This window comes from Anser anser (genome assembly GCF_964211835.1).
Source record: "Anser anser genome assembly, chromosome: 19".
In the NCBI taxonomy this organism is placed as follows: Eukaryota; Metazoa; Chordata; class Aves; order Anseriformes; family Anatidae; genus Anser; species Anser anser.
This window is the reverse complement of record NC_139740.1, coordinates 9,525,724-9,544,539: the sequence shown is the minus strand read 5'-3', so window position 1 is coordinate 9,544,539 and position 18,816 is coordinate 9,525,724. Positions and strand designations below refer to the sequence as shown.

General features: G+C 38.5%; 1 protein-coding gene across 3 annotated transcripts in view; it reads left to right on the top strand.

Moving 5' to 3' along the window:
• CA10 (carbonic anhydrase 10) overlaps nt 1-18,816 on the top strand; it is a 202,014-nt gene that overhangs the window by 24,306 nt on the left and 158,892 nt on the right. For all 3 annotated transcript variants that reach the window (XM_083805255.1, XM_083805254.1, XM_083805256.1), the window contains one exon: nt 13,553-13,627. In XM_083805255.1, the coding sequence (XP_083661381.1) occupies nt 13,553-13,627 (75 nt within the window). The remainder of the gene's footprint in view (nt 1-13,552; nt 13,628-18,816) is intronic.

Here is an 18,816-nt window from a genome sequence, read left to right as displayed (position 1 = left end):
TATCTGAAGTAGAATAATTCCTATCAGTTTGAATCTTTTAGAATGGGCCTAGAATAAGCTGCTACAAGAGCACCATTTATCAAAACGTTGTGTTCTGCAGAGCACTGTGTCAGTCTTGTTAAATCTTGTTAATCTTTACTCGTACAAGAAATCCCTTTGAGTTACATGGGCTGCTTGCATTACTGCGAGTTACAGACTCAAGCTCCTTATGTATATTGATGTACCAGTAAGAAGACCGTAAACATGCCTGATTTTCAGAACCAGGAGGTGAAGGCAGGGCTTTGGCAAACACTACAAACTGGAGATGCATACAGTAAGGATTTGTCCTAACTTATGAAGGTCCGTAGAATAGTTTAAAGCAGGTACAGTCACAATTAAGCTGTTCGTTCTCCAGCCAGACCCAGTGGGGTCTCGTAAGCTCTTGAACATTGATGGTCCTCTGTGTTTTATGCTGTTTCTAGCATATGACCTCTACAACTCTTCGGTGCCGCGAAAAGTACAAAAAATAAATAAGAGCAGTCTTATCAACATATTGCTGCACAAAGTTGTGTTGGGGAAAAAACAAACAGATGCCACATACACAGTACCATAAGGATTTAAGAAAACACATGATTCCTTTTAGGTATGTGGCTGGATCAACTCCAAGAATGTATGGAAGGGTGGGGATCAGTCTGACTAAATGTAAAATAAGTTGGCATCTTCTGGTACTGTAGCTCCGTTGTCTGTGTAGCTGAGAGAAAACCTGGCATCGTAGCATGCCAGTTGCAGTGAACCTGTCCTGGTATGAAGCTGAGAGATGGATAAAGGACCCTGGTGTAAGATCCTTTCCATGCATCCAGTTTTGTCATCCAATTTTGACCCTAGCATCTGTCTAACGGGGCTCAAAATCAAGCTTACAGAGTCAGTAGTATTGTTCATTGCGTAATTGTATGGTCACCCTGCCAGATGTAATGGACTTTGATTTGTATGCATTATTCATCAGCCCTCACTGCGTTTCCCTGGTGGCTAGCGCAGAGTTTTCACGAACAGCTCGGCAGGCATTTGTGTTAAGGGAAGAACTGAGATGTGCAGCATTCAGTCAGTTTCTCCTGGCTGCTGCTGTGATGATTTTAATATCTGAGACTAATGTCAAAATGTCTTAATTTGGGGGGGGGGGGGGGGGGTGTCACAAACAAAAGTTTGTTTTTGTTAATTTCCCTATTCCAAATATCCTGTCAATCTCCTGGATAGTTTGTCTGACATTCAGAAGGCTATTATAAGTGGACTTAGAGTTTATAGAGTAGCTGAGATGTTACATATAAAACTTGGTGCGTTCTAGTGGGAAGAGCAAAGGGCTGTAATTAACGTAGTTCCTCCAGAAGTCTGACTTCTGCTAGCATTGTCACTGACATCCGCAGGCATTTCTACCCAGCCCATATCTGTTTGTGCTCCTAACTGCCCAGGCACAGACCAGGTCTAATCCTGCAGCTGTAGAGCCAAGTTAGCCTGGTACTGCTGACAGGCAGAGCAGTCTGCAGCTGCTTGGATATCTATGCCGTGTGTGACTCCAGGCAAATCCTAGTAAAGGCAATGTCAACAAGCCAGTTGTCAGCAGAATGTGGTTGGTAATTTCCTTTCAAGAGTGCAGACGCTTTGAAGTGGGCACGCCGCTTGGCCGCAGCTTTTTCATCTGTACCTGCAACCAATTCTGCATACATAAATCAAAGGCTTAAGTGACAGGCTGAAACACAGAGAAAGAAGCAAGTACAGGACATCAGGGCCTGATTTCTGTTAGATGCTATGTTTATGGACTAGGTCTGTAGTTCTGCATATCCTACTGTTCTCTGTTCCCATCTCCAGTGCTCAGCATATGTGGAAAGCTCAGCAGGCATTTATTTGTGCATAATCAGGTATGGGATGTCTGTGTCTCCAGGGTATGTAGTGTTTTCTGCAGGCAGCTGCATAGAAGAATTTGCCAGAGTTACCCTCAATTGTTCTTTGAAGCATTCGCTGATAAAAATTTAAAATAATAAGGATCTTAACTGAAAGAAGGAAAGCTTCTCTGAATTGCCTTGCATTTGAGGTTGTTTTTCCCTGTCTCTGGTATTTTGAAAGCTGCTGTTCTGGGGCTCATGGGCTTACTGCTAAGGTAGTATGTTACTTTGTAGTACTGCACTGTGGTTGCGTTTAGGTAGAGATTTAGTGGGTATCTACTCATATCAATAGATGGATAACTGTTCAGCATGTTTATAAATTAAATGATGTGGGCAGTGAGTATTATCGATGGACTTTCATGTACTTTCAGGTTTTCATGTACTGCCATCATATTCAGTAGTTTGCTCATTGGATGGTGGGCAGTTGGTGTTTGTGGCTGAGCTATTGGGATGATCCCATCTGCAGCTTGTCACCAGTTCAGCCCCATGGAGCGTGAAGGAGGCAGGGCTTTCACAGCTTCTAGGATTTCTTTCTTTTTTTTTTTTTCATTTCAGTCAAGGTCTCGGCCAAAGATGAAACATAGAGCAATAACAAGGTTTAGCACAGAAGCAGACCTTGAGAAGTTTTCAGAATAAAGGTAAACATAAATAAAATATGGAGGAAACCTGGGTAGCAGATGCAATGCTGTCTGGTTTTCAAAGGACACTGGAAACTGGCAGGCATCTCTGCTTCAGACATGCAAGGCCAATAAGACGGGAAACATACACATTTAAAAGCTACAGCTTCCATTTTCAGTCCTGAGTTGGTTTTGTCCTCACTAAAGAAAATTCTTTCCTCTTGCTACAGGCAAATATAAAAGACTGTCTGAAACTTCTGTGGGTTTTGACTTGGAAGAAACAGGAACACACAGATGAAAAGAAGGAAGGCTAGGAAATCCCTGATGAAATCTTTGCAGTGGCATGTTTCTCCATACAGTTCCCTTAAACTAAATATATTTTTTGAATTCTTACCTTCAGTGTTTTTATTTCTTTTATCTTTGTCCAAAGTCTCATCTCTCAAAGATGAGGAGAGCAAGCTGCGAACAACAGAGATAACCAAATGAAGGTGTTTTTTTTTTTCCTACCTGGGATTTCTACATCAAAAATTTAGAAAGTGATTAAAATTCTAAAACAGCAAAATGAAGAAGGTACAGGTATTGCAGCCAGTGTGAAATGTCTTCCATCTTAACTTCAAAACTGAACAAGAGACAGAGGAAAGAAGCATATCGCTGCTTTCGACTAATGGCTGAAGAAGTGGCTGAGGAGGATGAATAGGGGACACCTTTGCAAGGACCAAGAAGCCAAGAAATTTAGTAAGGTTTGGAAGGATAAACTGTTCTCTACAGTCACCTAAGGTAGACATAGCTGCATCATTTCTAGCCAAGTGTATTGTTGCTTGGAATAGGGTGGTTGTTGAAAATGTTTCTTAAATAACAGAATAGTAGCAGAGTGCCAGAATAATGCTGCTATCTCAGGAATCAGTCCAGAGAGGGGGAAGGGCATGACTTTGTCCAGCATCAGTGGATAAATACAACTATGGACAGATGGATGATAGAAGTAATCTCTGAGGGATATTCCACAGAACTGCAGGGAAGCAAAAATGGTGAGGAGAGGCAGAGAGAGTGATTTGTCTTCTTTCAAGATTGGGAGCATGATGAAGTTTAAAAAAAAAAATAAAAGTTTTTATTTTCTTCCCCATCTTCATTGGACCAGGGAGATAAACAAGCAATGCTTCCAAACGAGGAGAATTTGAGCGATGTCTGCTCTCAAAAATAATTCAAAATAAACCACTAAAAGCTATACGTTCGGGAATTTATATGGTCATCATCACTGCAATAGCTAAGCAGTAATTAAGGAATTGGAATGTCGATACAATACAACATGGCTGGCTACTGAGATCAGTAAGATGTTTGTTTCTTACCTGTTTTGTCCTACCCTGGCAGCTGATCTGGCTCAAATGTTTTTTCCCTTTGGCTTCTCCTCTGGTTCTCCTACTGCAGTTCAACTTTCCCCAGTTGTTTCCTGCTGCTAAGTTTAGAACTCTGAAAAAAAGCTGCTTTTCTTCACTTTTTCTAAGTTTGGATAGTGTTTCATCTTAACATTGACGGTTACTTAGGATAAACAGGTAGTGGTGAAATATATGCATGTCATTTTATTGATAGAGGCTGACTCTCCATCATTTAGGTTACAAGGAAGTAAGTGGATTGAGGTTTTGATGAGACTACTTTATTTTCTTCTCTACTAAGTTGCCTCTGGTATCATAAATTTAATTTATGCAAAGTAAGTTAATGCTGTTGATACACAGTGTTCATGTTTGTCTTGTGGCCAGGTTAATACTTCAGGGATTCTGAGCTGTGCACTTTGTTTTATTAAATGACTTGGGGTTCATTAATGATATAGTGGGTAAGTATACTCTCAGTTTGTGACCTTCAATACCTTTTTATGATGCAGGACCAGTCTTTCCTTGCTTTTCAGGGTCTCTAAAAAATCTTTTCTTGTTCTGAATTGCCCTTGTATCTCACAAGCAGATATCTTTCTTCAGTCCTTTTTCTTGCCTCCAGTAATATATACTGATTTTCCACAGTTTTCCAGGAATGGAGTGAAGGAAATGTATACATAAACCCTGTATTGTTAACATGGGCCTTGGAGTTTTTGACAGTTTGTGGCATCTCAGTGTTTGGTTGCACACAGAATTAAACCCAATGAATCTAACCCTTTTTGGCAGTTTAAAGGGAATTTAGTGAATTCATTGCTGTTTAAGACTCTTCTACGCTTGTCATGTGTAGTGATGGTGATATGCACAAACCAGGCTTTTCTGAAAGTCTGCACGATGTAGAAGCTTTATTCTGAGCAAGTCAAAATCTACGTCAGTCTGAAACAATACTTTATGTTGAAAAATACTTCACAATCTTTTTAACACCACTGAAAGAATTTATGGTGTAATCTACTACTCATTAGCATAAAGGCTGTCACTTTTAAATTCAGAAAAATTAGCTGGAAAGTTATGTTTTGTTTTGTTTTTTTTTTTGTATTCTGTTAAGAAATGTCTAGTAATTGCAACCAAGAACCACTTTCTGCTAAGAAACGAATAAACTGAAGTGCTGATGAAGAGCAATTGCAAGAAAGTCACATTATGATGGGTTCAATTTTCTGTCTTGATACCACTGCCTGAAATGGATCCATATCTTGGCTTATCCTCTGACATTAGGTTTCTTCTTGATGGTGGCAAAGCTGTTATTATATGGTCAGAAAAACGTTTTTTGACTTTTTGATCTCTGAAAACATCAGGACATAAGGTTTAAGTGCTGAGGATTTCAGTAGTCCAGTGAGCTGTGAGATGATCTGGATTAGTGCCCTGACTATCAACCCCAGTATGCCTAGAAATCTAGGTCTCTGAATCCAATTCAGCATAATCAGAATAATTTTGCCTCCCCTCTATTATCTTTTGAATGACATTGTGTTATTGCAGTTGTTTATATGCAGCTTTGTTAGCCAGGAGAACATAACTCTTCCCGTCTCAGGAAAGTGCATCATTTGGTATTAACTGAAGTTAGAGTAATGTGTGTAAGGCCTACAGAGTGTCATTTATAGTTCTGCTAAGTTTTCAAGGGTGATTAAAGGCAGCCTTCTTGCTTCTTTTTCAGGTATGTCCCCACTGTTAAGACTGTAGAAATATTTGCAATATGATTGGTTAAGCATTTATTAATTCTTTGCGTATGATATAGCCCTCCAGAATGTTTCCATATCACATTGTGGAGGTTTCATGAAGCTGTAGAATTCAGTGTGATATGAGGCTGCTGTATATTCTGTAGGATCAAGCACCTAATATTGATGCCATGCCGTTTGTCTTGAGGTTAATTGGAAGACCTTTATTTTTTCCCCTTGAGTTTTCCTAAGCAGTGACAAATATTAAATTCTGGGCACAGCTGCCTCACGGGAAGAATGCTAAAGAAATCATTTTTCTTTACTGTAGCCAAGGAAAAGAATAAAAAAAAAAAAAAACTGCCTGTGGCACTTAACAGGACGGTCTCTGACTGTTTGTTCTGTTACTGGTTGGTAACTTTATGTTTAGAGAGTACAGAGAGCAAGCAGGGTCAGAAACCCGATGAGATGTCAATATCATGTGTGCTCCTGTGGAAGGAACTTAGTGGTTTCCTTTTAAAGGAAGCCCTATTAATTTAGCATTAATAATGTATTGAAGTTTAAAGGCTCAAGGATATTGAGGCCGTTGCTTTGAAGTTGCTGAGTGTCCCCAAACTGCATTGAAATTAATGGAAGTGGAGGGCATGCAGCACAATGTAAAGTAAGAGCTATTTCCGAAGTTAATATCACAAGATGTCTTGCTTCTTCTTACTACATTATTTTATAGAGCTCTTCAGACTTTGTATCTAGACATGATTAAGCAACTGATCAGAGAGAAACTACCCCATCGATCACAACACAGAATAGACTGTGCTGTGTGCTGATACTCATAGAGGAAACTCTGGAAAACGGTGAGAGCCAAATTGTGTTAACAAGGTTTAGGACCCATGAAACCCTAAGCATGCCATCAATGACTGTCTTGAAATGAAAGGTGCTGAGTCTCTGGCTTACCCTTTTGAATTTCCTGCACCACTTACAAACAGTATTTTGTTCTAACTGCTGCAATAGAGCTATGTATTTTTCTCCTGCATTAATTTAATTGCTTTGATTTCTTACAGTAGTTCAGCTTTGATGCAGTTTTGACTCTTGTGCCAACCATACCTCATTCAAAAGCAAAGTGAGTCCCATGCATCTGGGATCTGGGTAAGAAGAGGGTCACATCCTTAGTTGATAGGAATTTGTGGGTAGAACCTTCAATATTCTGTCATATCAAACAAATCTGCTCAGCTTTCCTGGACAACACAGAGAGCTATACTGAAGTTCCCTATTTCTTAACCTCTTCAGAAGTTAATTTTTACTGAAGGAAAATTAACCAAAAAAATATTATTTTAAAAATTGAAGCGAATAACATTAAATGGAACAGCATCTTAGCATTCCAGCCATTAATGCCAAAAACTAATTGGAGAGGGCTAACATACTGTCTTTGACATTATGTGGACTTATATTTTACATGTGCATTAGTCACATTAAAAGGATGTCTTTACAGGGATGTTTGATGTTTTACAACTGGAGTTAGGAACAGTATGCAGTTTTCATGTTAAATTGGGCGCAGTGACATAAATTCACACCGCAGTGCAATCCATCATTTACGTTGGTGTATTTAGATGCTCAGGGAGGAGTACATCAAAGTGATTTCAACTTTTTCTGACTAAAAGCTTTAGATACAACTAAATTTAATATTACTTCAATATATTAGAACTTAAATAACGGTTGCATGATTAGGCATATAACCTTTATGAAAAAGTGCTTATTACAAGTTAGGACCACTCAAAACCATCTATTTATACAGATGCCTTTAACAAGCACCTAATAAGCACAGTTTCATGTGATCCCTTCTACTAAATCCTGCCATTTCCTTTCTCGAACACAACAGGATGATAACTAGTATTACAACTCATATTTACTGGTAGGTAAGTGGAAGTGCACAGTCACCTGCAGGATTAATAACAAAGGAAGAAATGAAGTTCTGAAGCCCTTCCTGCTGATTCTGCGCACTGGCTTCTAGACTGGCTATCCCTTACCTTTGCCCCTTTCCTCCCTTTTAAGTTTTGAAATTCTTCAGTCAAAAGGTTTACAAATGTATTTGACCAGAAGGGATGAGAGTAATACCTGCACAAGACCTGCCTCTCCACAGAACAGAGCTGAGCCTTACATACATGTTGCATGTCCTGCAAACCAGGCTATTGCCAGATACTACCAAAGTCTTGCAGAGTTCTGGTTAGACAGTGTTGTAAGAAGAATGTTTTTCCTTTTACTCTGGGCTTAAGTAGTTGCAAACATCTTAGTTTAAGGTTCTTCAATAAGCATTTAGTGGCTCTGGACACTTGGTGGCTCTCATCAAAAGCCAACTACACAGGGAGAGTAGATGCAGCTGTTAGCTATATTGCGGTATTATGCCATGTAGTTTGTCACTACTGCCTGCATACATATGAGCCTGCTGGTATGAAATCTTACCCTTTGGCCCAGGTTTTTAATTGTAGCCATACTGGAACACAAAATTACAATAAGTAGAAAATACAGAGAATAGTCAAGTCTCTGTGCCATAGCAGAGTTCCCATGGTAGTACTTGCATTTGCCCTCAGACATGATAAAAACAGGTCACGTCTCTTTTGCCTGTGTTGAATACTGTTTGCAATTCACAGCAGCAGTGAGAGCTTTTACACATGGGGACAGTGGAAGAAGGATTTATGGAATTGGAAAGTATTAACTTAATGAAAGAGCATTTGCATGTTTTCTGAGCAAAATGTTATCCAGGAAAAAAAAATCTGGCATAGCTGATGAAAGTATTTTATTTATTGATCCCTTTATAATCCTTTGTTTTGTTTTTCCTCCCTCATCGTATGGTGATGCATACAATGTAGGCTGTAATATTCATAAGCAGGTTAACCTTTCATGTCCTGTAAGTATTCATTTATAAATGATGCTTTATATAGTGCCTGAAGTGCACGTGTTGTTAGGTTTGTTGTGGTTTTTTAATATATAAAAGGCTACATAAAATGTCTTAAATAATAGCTACAATTATGTACAGACTTGTTTTAAACAAAGTGAACATTAATTTTAGAAGGCTGAATCTTAAGCTAATTGCATCTGCTTAGCTCCCCTGCTGTCTGGTCCACTTTAAACATGTCTATTCCATTTGCTTTAAGAGGCATTTGTTGGTGTGAGCCAAAAGCTGGCACTTGTATGATTCAAGATGCCAAAAATGATTGTTTAGATTGAGCAAGTCTCTGTTCCCTCCAGAATTTGGGCAACCCATCCTTGGGTTTAACAGTGTGCAAAAGATCCATATAAAATGTAGCAATTAAAACTGTGAATTTAAAATAATTACAAAGTGTGTACATTACCTACCATTCTGGAAATGAAGTTTAGGAAGAAATATTAAACTTATTCTTATTTTTTTTGTTTAAATATATATTCTTATGTATTTAATGCCAGAGCAATGCTAATCAGGTCATCAAAAGCAAGACTGTTATGAGAGAAACATACAGAATGATTGATTAATATATCAATCAGAAGAGCTCAGATCAATAAAATTCAAATATAAAAAGGTTTCTCCACAGTCCAGCATTTTTCATCTGTGTGAAATGGTAGTCAAGGAATGGAGAATTCTGATCTGGCAGGATGCTGCTGGCTTATGCTCAGGTGTGGATGGCATCAGATGCAAGCTATTCTATCTTTTGCTTAAATAGAGAAAGTAAATAGCTAATCATAGAATGACTTATTTATCTAATCCAAATAGACATATTTATTGAGGGGAATTTTATATTAATTATTATGTTTTATATTATGTTAGCATTAGCCATCCAACTAGATGAAGACATCTCTGAATCTTCTTGTGCAGGTATTTCAGCACCTGCATGCTGTACTCAGCAACTGGGTATACCAGGTACACTGTTTTGTGATGATTTTAAAACAGTTTTACTGAGTACACAGCTCCTCTTTGAATTGCAAGCCTACAGGTTTTAACCAATAAGCTAGACATAGGTAACTGATGAGTTTAAGTGGCATTGGCATCATCTGGCATTTGTGTTTACAGCACTGTAGCTGTAATATAGGAAGCACTGCTTGCCTATACATGGAAGTCACAAGGAAACGAAAATGCTTGACACCTTGCAGAGGTTAGCCTTTAATTTTACACTCCACAATAAGATAGACCTCCAATAACCTGACAAAATGAAAGCAACACGTCATTTCTGCTCTGAATAAATATCCTGTCTCCTCTACAGCAGCTGCATTGCAATAGGTCTGACATAATGGTGTTATATCCGCATGATGACTAATCTCAGACACTAGTGATTTCAGTAGGAGGGAGAGAACACTGTAGCAAATGGAGGTCATTCCAATATCCTCTAGCACTTTGGACAAACGTGGCATTTTGGATCTTCCCTGCTAATGCAGAATACCTTGCTGATGCTAACATAGCTGTTGCAGAGCTACCTGTGATCCGTTCCAAACAGCGAAGTGTTTTTTTGGTTTGGCCTGTTTATTTTGATGCCTTAGAGAAGCAATGATGCTTCTTGGAATCAAAAGGCACGTAAAGGTTCTCCACAAGTTCCTACCCCAGGTATTTTGAAATCAGCAGTAAAAGCATAAGTCCATGAGGTATTGGAAATGATTTATTTTACTTAGATACTTAACCCTCTCCAGTAACACAGAAATGCTTTCTAGGCCTTTTGCCTCCCCAGTATTTTATGTGACAAGTCCTGCCAAAACAAAGGAGCTGCCATGTAGGCACCTCTCTATTGGGGTAGGCACGCAGGAATACCAGAAGCCACAAAGCAAGCACGCATGTCTCTTTTTACGGTCCTCAAGCAGGAGAATTGCAATGAGATGTACAATAGTTTCTCTTTAATTGAAATAAGAAGGATGTGGAGAGAATTTTGCTATTTGCAGTGTCATGAGGTGGCACATAGGAAGAATCCTTTTCCTTGGCAATAATTCCTAAGCCATAAGGTTGAACCTGTTTATCCAGGCACAGTGCCATGCTGTCAGATGGGCACTGATACACCAATTGTACAGACCCTGTGTTGTATGGGCATCAGGTGTAAGTGGCCCAGATAGGATTCCCAGCAAGGACTGTCCATATGTCTGTTCATTCTAATTTTATATTCCTTTGTTCTATTGCTAATCCAGGTATGGGTCTGTTTCATAAACAGAGAACAGCTTTTTTGCTCCTCTGATCAGACCACTTGCCCACTTTCAAAAGACAGATTGGGTAATGGGTTAGGAGAAGTTCTCAGAAGACACTCACTGCTTCTTGCCCTTACCAGTCCCTTTTCCTTCTGCAGTAAGAGGAATGAGAGCTTTATAAATCTTCTTTCTTAAGCAAAGTCCCTGCAGGATCAATCGGAGTAAATCTTTGGCACCAAGCTAGATTTCATATGCACGACAGAGTGAAAATCAGTGTTCAGTCACTGTGCTGTTACTGCAGGATGTTTTGCCTGAACTGGTATAAAAGATAGAGGTTTCAGGGTTCAGGAGGCCTTGGCAGGGCACTGGGCAGCTCCCTAGCTCCTCCCTCAGAACAACAATGTGCCTTTCTTCTCAATTTCCTCAGTGGCCTCAGTTTTCTGTGAATCAGCAGTAGCCCACCAGTGCTCTTGCTCTATCTTAGGCATTTTATATAGCTGTGGAAAAGCAGATTATTTTGCTTATTGCATTCGTTTTTGTGTGTTTCATTTTCATGTATATTGAAGAGATAAGGATCTGGTATCTGGGGGAAGTGCAGAGTGATGCCAGGTCATGGTCTTCTTTGATAGCTGAAGTGATTGCACAGACATCCAATTATTTAGTACAAAGCTTTGATAATCTAATTTTCTTGCTCATCTTGTGCAGTCTTTGTTTCCATACTAATGCAACAGATTTTTAAAAATATGGCAAAAATCTTAAAATGCAGCTGCCCGGTTGGCTGTACTAGCTTTTTAGATGTGTGTATTAGCAATGACTTGAATGCACTTTAATTTTCTGGGGAATTTTAAGTGGAAGAATAATTGCTGTGCTTTTTGGGACTCACGTATTAGTGTTCTCTCCTATTGCTGAAGCATCCTGAAATCTTTAAGGCCTTCTGTTGCACATAAGCATAAAAGTAACCTCTGAGAACCAGTGCTGAGATTCCAAAAATCACCGTTCAGACTGGGTATGAATATTTTGCTGCTCAGATATTTTGGATTGTGGGTTGGGATTTGCCATTTTCCAAATGTTTTTATAGTGTAGTCCAGCACAACAAAGCCAGACACAGTTTGAGTTCTCTACACAGTGATACAGAGGTTAAAAAGTGAAGGTAATGTCATCTGCAGATGGCAAAGAGTACGCAGTATGGCAGCCCTTTCAGTTTAACATGTCACCATTCAACTGATGGCACAAGTGTGAGTACTGCAAAGGGAATTCTACATCCAGAAGTACCCCATTCCACTGTGTGCCTAGGCTTCTGGTAAGCAGAAAGTGTTGGGCCTTCTGTCAGTATGTTTAATTAACTTCAGCTTTACTTTTGTTTCTGCAATTTACAGTCAGTTAAATCATAACTATTATTTTGTTGCTGATAGAACAGTGTGTAGTGGTCCTCATCTTTTATCCCTTTTAGTCTGAATATCACATTCTCTTTGTAAGTTTTAATGACAACAACAACAATTTTATTATATTGGAACTTTTCCCAGGGTAATTGTGCCTTCTGTATATAATATGTGATCTAGAAATGAAACTGCAGCAGAAAGCTGCTAAATCCAGCATCTTTGTAGCTGTGTACTAGATGTTAAAATTTCTTAGACCTAGCGCAAGGGATTGAAAGTATCTGATTTAAAAAAAAAAAAAAAGCTAATAATACACAACCTAGCTGAGCTTTCTGTAGCTCAGTGAAAGAGAGTTGCTCTAAACATGAAGACATCAAGCAAAACACAAGTGATGGCAGAACATTTGCATATTGTCTGATCTGCTGTCTTATGGAAATCAACTGAACGTTCGTCTTGCTGTGTCTGCATATGCTTTGAAACTATTATATTGTGTATTTTTGTATTAATACTTTATATTTTAACCATAAAATTTGTGCCAGTGCTGATTTCCTGCAAGTCAAAAGGAAGCAATGACCTCATGGAGTGGTCAAGACCTTTTTATTCTTTGCTTCTCAGGGAACGTAAAGAAGTTGTTTAAGCAACAGTCTCATCAGGGACAAATATTATCCAAAGCTTAGATTTTTATCTTTATGGCATTTAGAATATTGGGCAGAGAAAGCTTTTATTGTTTAACTGCACTGTGCTGTAGAGTTGCATGTCATAGGTAACAGAAGCAAGCATCTTGCCTAGCTTACAGTATGACTGGGGTGGGGACAACCAGTGGGTGCTACGCTGCGGACAGAGAAGATGGCAGAAAAACCTTATCTTCCTGCCTGAGCAGTATAGTATGAGCCAATGTTTGTAAAGCCATGGGTTACCCATTTCCATTCTAGTTTTGGAACTCAGGGGAGATGGGATGAGAGGAGAAACAGTTACAGATACAGCTGTTGCCTGCAGTTCACTCCCTCGTTTCTTCCTATTCAAAGTGAGAGGTTACTGGAGAGTTTGGGAAGGGAAGGGGAGAACTGCTGCTCAGTCTACAAACTTGGGCTCCGATACTGACTACCAAAAATGATTGCAGTGCACTCTTTCTATCTGCATTTTTATACTGCGTTGAATTTATGGTTGGCACAGAAGTGTTCACAAGTGTTACAAATTCTCACTTTTTATTTGAAATTTTACATTTAGTGATCAGTTCTTCAGAAGGTATGTTTTACTGTCTGAGAAACAGGGAAAAGGTGCTCTAAGATAGAGGCACTAACATAATTCAGTAAATTGAACAGACATCATTTGGGAACTTAAGGAATGGCTCCTCTGTTGACGATGATATTCTATTTAGAGTTCCCAAAGTTCTTGTAATTAAATACTTCCTATGCCTTGTGTTAATTTTATGATTTGTTTATTTCTTTGTAGCTCAACAAAATTCACCAAAAATCCATGAGGGCTGGTGGGCTTATAAGGAGGTGGTCCAGGGAAGCTTTGTTCCAGGTAAGTGCATTTTAAAAATCTTTTTTTTTTTCTTTTTTTTTTTTCCCCACTGGAAATTAGTATAATTGGGTTTGGGGTGGCGTAGTTTTTTTAGGTTTGTTTTTTAATAGACTGCAAAGATGTGAAGTACACAGGTAATCAACATCATATTATTATTAAAGGTAGAAAAGTTTTTATCAATATATGCTCTGAAGACCATCGCTGTTTTCAGGGAAAGAGAAATTGCTTTGATGACATTCCTGTTTTCTCACAGTGAATGCACTCTGTGTATAGGAAAGAGAAAGGGAAGACTGAAAAGCAGGACTGTGCTTATGTGATGTCACTTTTATCACTTTTAGACAATCCCATTTCTATAAATAGAGTGTATTAGGAAAACAACAAGCAACATAATTGAAACATGAACCTAACATGCAAATTTCCACTGTTTTTGGTTTTCAAAACAAGAAACACTGGGGGGGGAAAAAGACGAAACCTTAACTTGGCTTCAGTAAGATTTAGTAAATGGTAAATAATCAGTGGGTAGCTAAAAGGATATAAATGAGCAATGCCAACTGAATTTGCCTGATAGACAGAAGTGAAATTCAGGATAGCAGTAGCCCAGTGTTCTCAATACTGGTAGAGTTCCTCCAAAACATTTACACCAGGAATCCTAATGATATATGCTCCTTAAATAACCTGCGCTCTGATTAGGCCTTAGCTTGCTCTTTTCTAGTTCTCTCTCTAACATTTCAGGATTCAAGCTGGCTGAGGTACTAGTTGTTCTTAGACTCACTTCTTTTTGTTTTTGACTCTCATTTGATACCTGATCTTTTTGTGCTCCATTTCTCTAAATTATTTTATTCTTCCTTTCAAACAAAATGACTTTTTTGGGCCTTTACTGTTCCATTTGACTAGTTGCTTCCACTAGAGGGGGCGTACAGGAAACTTTAGCAATGTTCATTTTCTATTCATTGCTTGCTCAGTATGCATTCACTGTATACTCAGAGACATTCACTGATTTTGTTCAATGTTTTCAATGTGATTGAGACAAACATGTATTAATTTATTTATATTAGCTATGTATTATAAGTTGAAACAGTGCTTCAAGTTCTGTCATGAATGCACCATAAAAACTGTTACACGATCTTTATTTCATCAATGTACTAGAACACATTACTTTGCCATGATACGAACTATTCCTAAGAATCTGTTGATTTAATCTATCATAGATATTTTCACTGTTGTGACAACAGATACAATCTGACAGTCATTAGAAATATCCAAAATGTTGATTATCTCGATAGGAATGCTAGTGCAAATTAGATGAAATATTTCAATGCAGACGTTTCTGGCATGGAAAGTCATGTGAAAACACATATAAAAATCAACATCTACAAGCCCAGAGCTTAATTTCATATCGATGCAATACAAAGCTGCTTTTCAGATTTACTTGAGAATCATTTGGCCTGTCATACACTACAGTGTGTGCATGTTTAGTTCCTAATGTTAACAGTGGGGAAGAAAACCTGGAAATCATAGTAAGCTTTGAAGAACATGTAGATGCTTGTGGTATTCCAGTCTTAATACCATGAGAAATTTGGGCTTGGGAACATGCTGAATATCCTTAGAAGAATCAGGAGGGAACAGTCATGATTCAGACATTCAAGACGGAAGACCTTTTAGACTAGTGCAGAGAAAGACATCCTTTCTGAAAGAACCTGGAATTACCCAATGCATGTTAAATATTGGACTAACCTAGCATACATAATCAAGAATAATTGGTCCAGAAGGACTATCATGAACAGCTCACTGATGTAGCCATGCAGAAAGTAAGGGTAATCTGGGGGCACCTTCCCTGCAGAACGTCACACGTCTTTCAAATTCAACTCTACAACCTATGAGCCCCAGCAGAAGAGAGAACTCCCACAAATTTTTACAGAACAAACAACTAATTCTTTTCAGCAACTTTGGAGTCTTTGACAACCACATTTAAAGCATTTCAATGATTTATTTTATGGCTATGATCTCAGAAAAACACATCACAAAGGATATGTTAGTGCATATTAAACTCATTCATAATGCTAGCAGTCACACATCAGATCTCACATGAGATGCTAATTAACACCTGAGAGGTGATAGCTGATGGGCAGCCTGAGGAGCTATAGCTGAAGGTGCTGACTGGTGCGCCTGAAGCAAACAGCAATAGCCATGTGCAAAGATGTTTCCCTTCTACAGCTGTTTGTCCTGTCCTTGTGCTGGAAGTTACTGCCCCAAAAGCTATTAGAAAGGAGTATTTGTCCAAGCCTCTGTCATTGCAGCTCAAAATTGGCATCTTTTGTCAGTGTAAGCAATGTGATTGACACAAATACAGCTCTATCTGCTTGGGGGAGAAACCACAGGCATAGAGATGACTAATTGAGGGTAACTGTACTATGAAACACTTCAGGATGAGTTGCTGGAGTTTGTCATGGCCTTGGCTGTATGAATACTGTTTGCCTACTTCAAAGCAAAGTCACTGTCTTATTTTGCACTATTACTTCTTGTTTCATTTATAGCTATGTAAGTACACATTTAGGAGTATACCACAAAGTGCCTACATTAGAATATTCCATTCATAAGTTTTTCAGTTGAATACTGTTTTGGATGTATTTCAGGTCCTAACTAATGCTGTGGATCCTGCACAAATTTGTTTTTGAGCATTTCATAAAATCAAACCATACTTCATTACATTCCCCTCTCTGTATATTCTGGGACAGATTTTAGAAACATTATTTTAAATCCCTTTCCAATCATAACACCTGTAGCGGCACACATTATTTTTCCCAGAATCTTGAATTCCCAGCTTAAATTACATGTTATCAACCAGTGGGTTACAATCACTGATTTGTATCTCACAGCTAGGAGGAGATATAAGCAGAGATGAGCTACAAGGCCCCTCACAGTGTCTTCTCAACCCCCCATTCTTGCACTGCTCAACTGAGAAGAGAGTGATGGTGACTGTCAAGTTTTTCAGTTTTCTCATAGTAAATGTGGCTCAGGTCTGTCTTAGTGCTAAGCCTTACTTGCTAAGGGTGCAGAGTTGCTCAGCACAGGAAGGGGGGTGCCTCAGTGGCTGGCTGGGTCTCTGTGCATACCAGAGATCTTTTCCATCTCTCACCTGTTCCTAAAAGCAAAGAACTGCTCTTATGATTTAAATCACGTAGGCAAACAAACTAGGAAGTAGTGCTTTAAAATGTTAATTGAATGCAAATTAGGTTCTGAATTAAACTTCAGGGAATGTTCAAGGATGAAGAATGGGTACTTTTCTTTCAGCTTGGTGATTTGCATAATAATCAAATAATCTATATTACATACTTTCACTACACAGACTTTGTATGGAATATCAAAGTAGTTCATGATGGGTTAAAATACTTCTCTTGGTATATCCTTTGTTTGGCTGAGCTTTGCTGTGACTTTCAATATGTTGTGTATTGCAGTCATGCAAGCATTTTCAGGGTGGCAAAAGCAATAATATTTCAAACTGCTCTGTACCATTTCTTGTACTTCAGATACATGCTCACAACCTTTGATACTCTTGTGTCTGACTGTATTGATTCTCTTGATCACGTTCATGTTTTTTTTGTAACATCACAATAGTGTGCTGTGGTATGTATAAAATACAAAGGTGGTTAAACCTAATTTGTGGTCATAGACTTCTCTTGCCAAAACTCCATCCTGTTACCAAATTTGTGGAATATATGTTAATAGAAGGGCATGACTCTTTCTTGCCCTGGGAAGAGACTGTTTTCGTGACCCTTACTGAATCGTAGCAAGCGTGAAGTTACTTTACATGGTGATAATGCTAATCTTAGCTATGAGGAAGAAGCCATTTTGTTGTAGCAGTTAATTTTCTTCTCCTTCCATATTCTAGAAGTTGTAAAATTACTTTCACTCCAGATAAAGATCTAATTCCGCAGTGATTCATTACTGGCTACAGATCACCAAATCAAAGGCTACCCATTTCTCTGAGATGAGAAATCTGTTTTTCATAGTTCCTTTTGTAACTCGTCGTACTGTAAAAGGGAAGAAATGGCTAGAGATTAATGCTGCTCATGCTAGACTGCTGTTGATGGGATTATGCCCTAACATAGACCAGCTGGTAAAGCTACAATGACTCGAAAGGAACACAGGGCCAGGATTTGTGAAGCACTAAGAAATTCCCTCCAAGAAGGAAATTCATGAATTTGGTAGTGATTTACAAGGAAAAAGAAGCCTGAAATATCCAACAATTGTGGTCATGAGTGCCAAAACCTGGTATTAAACTTCCTGCTCTATCAATATGTTTTTGCTGTGGCCTGTGCAGGCAGTTCAACTGTCCTCAGTATCTCCTGTGTGGTCATTAAGATTTCTTTTCAATTACAAATTTATGTACATGTTCAAAACTAACCTTTGACAGATAGGTCACTGTAAGAACCATGAACCATTTGTCCAAGGCCTGAAACTGAGGTATGAAACTTCACACCCAGAGACATCTTAAACTCCTGTGTAACTGGAGGATGGCTTAGTGCATGAGCTTTTCAGAACGTTTATTTTATATGTTGAGGTCAGTACTCATTTAGTTTGGCTGCTTACATAATACAAAACATAAACCTACTGACTGCTATTCCCGCATTGCTCCCTTATATACTAACTGTAACATTTCTTCTTGTCTTATTTTGGGACTTAAGGAGGCTGTAGCATTGCTCACCGTCTGGTGCATTTTGCTTGTCAGTGAAAACAGTGGTGCTGTCTGAGCTACAATAGTGTTTTAAACAGTCTGCATGCACTCTCAAAATCATTCAGTCTAGTGCCAACTCTGAAGAATTAACCAGCCATATATAATTATTTATTGGAACAATAATAGCAGTCTTTCTTTTAGAAAGCAATATATTGGAATACTTCATTTCTGCAGGGTGATAAAGCATAGATTCTGGAAAGCATTCATTTATTGATTGGAACTTAGGTTAGTATATACAATATTTCAGCTTTGGTTGTCATTTAAAGATAGCTCGAAGGAAATATATTTTGTAATAGATTTTTTTTTTTTTTTACTTCGGTGATTCTGCAAAAATGGACTGTTTACAAATACTGTAATCAGAAAGGAAACTAAGTAGTGTTTTTTGTTTGTTTTATGGGAGTCAAATACAATAAAAAGTAAAGCCAGTCTCATTTTTGAATTAATTGATACCATC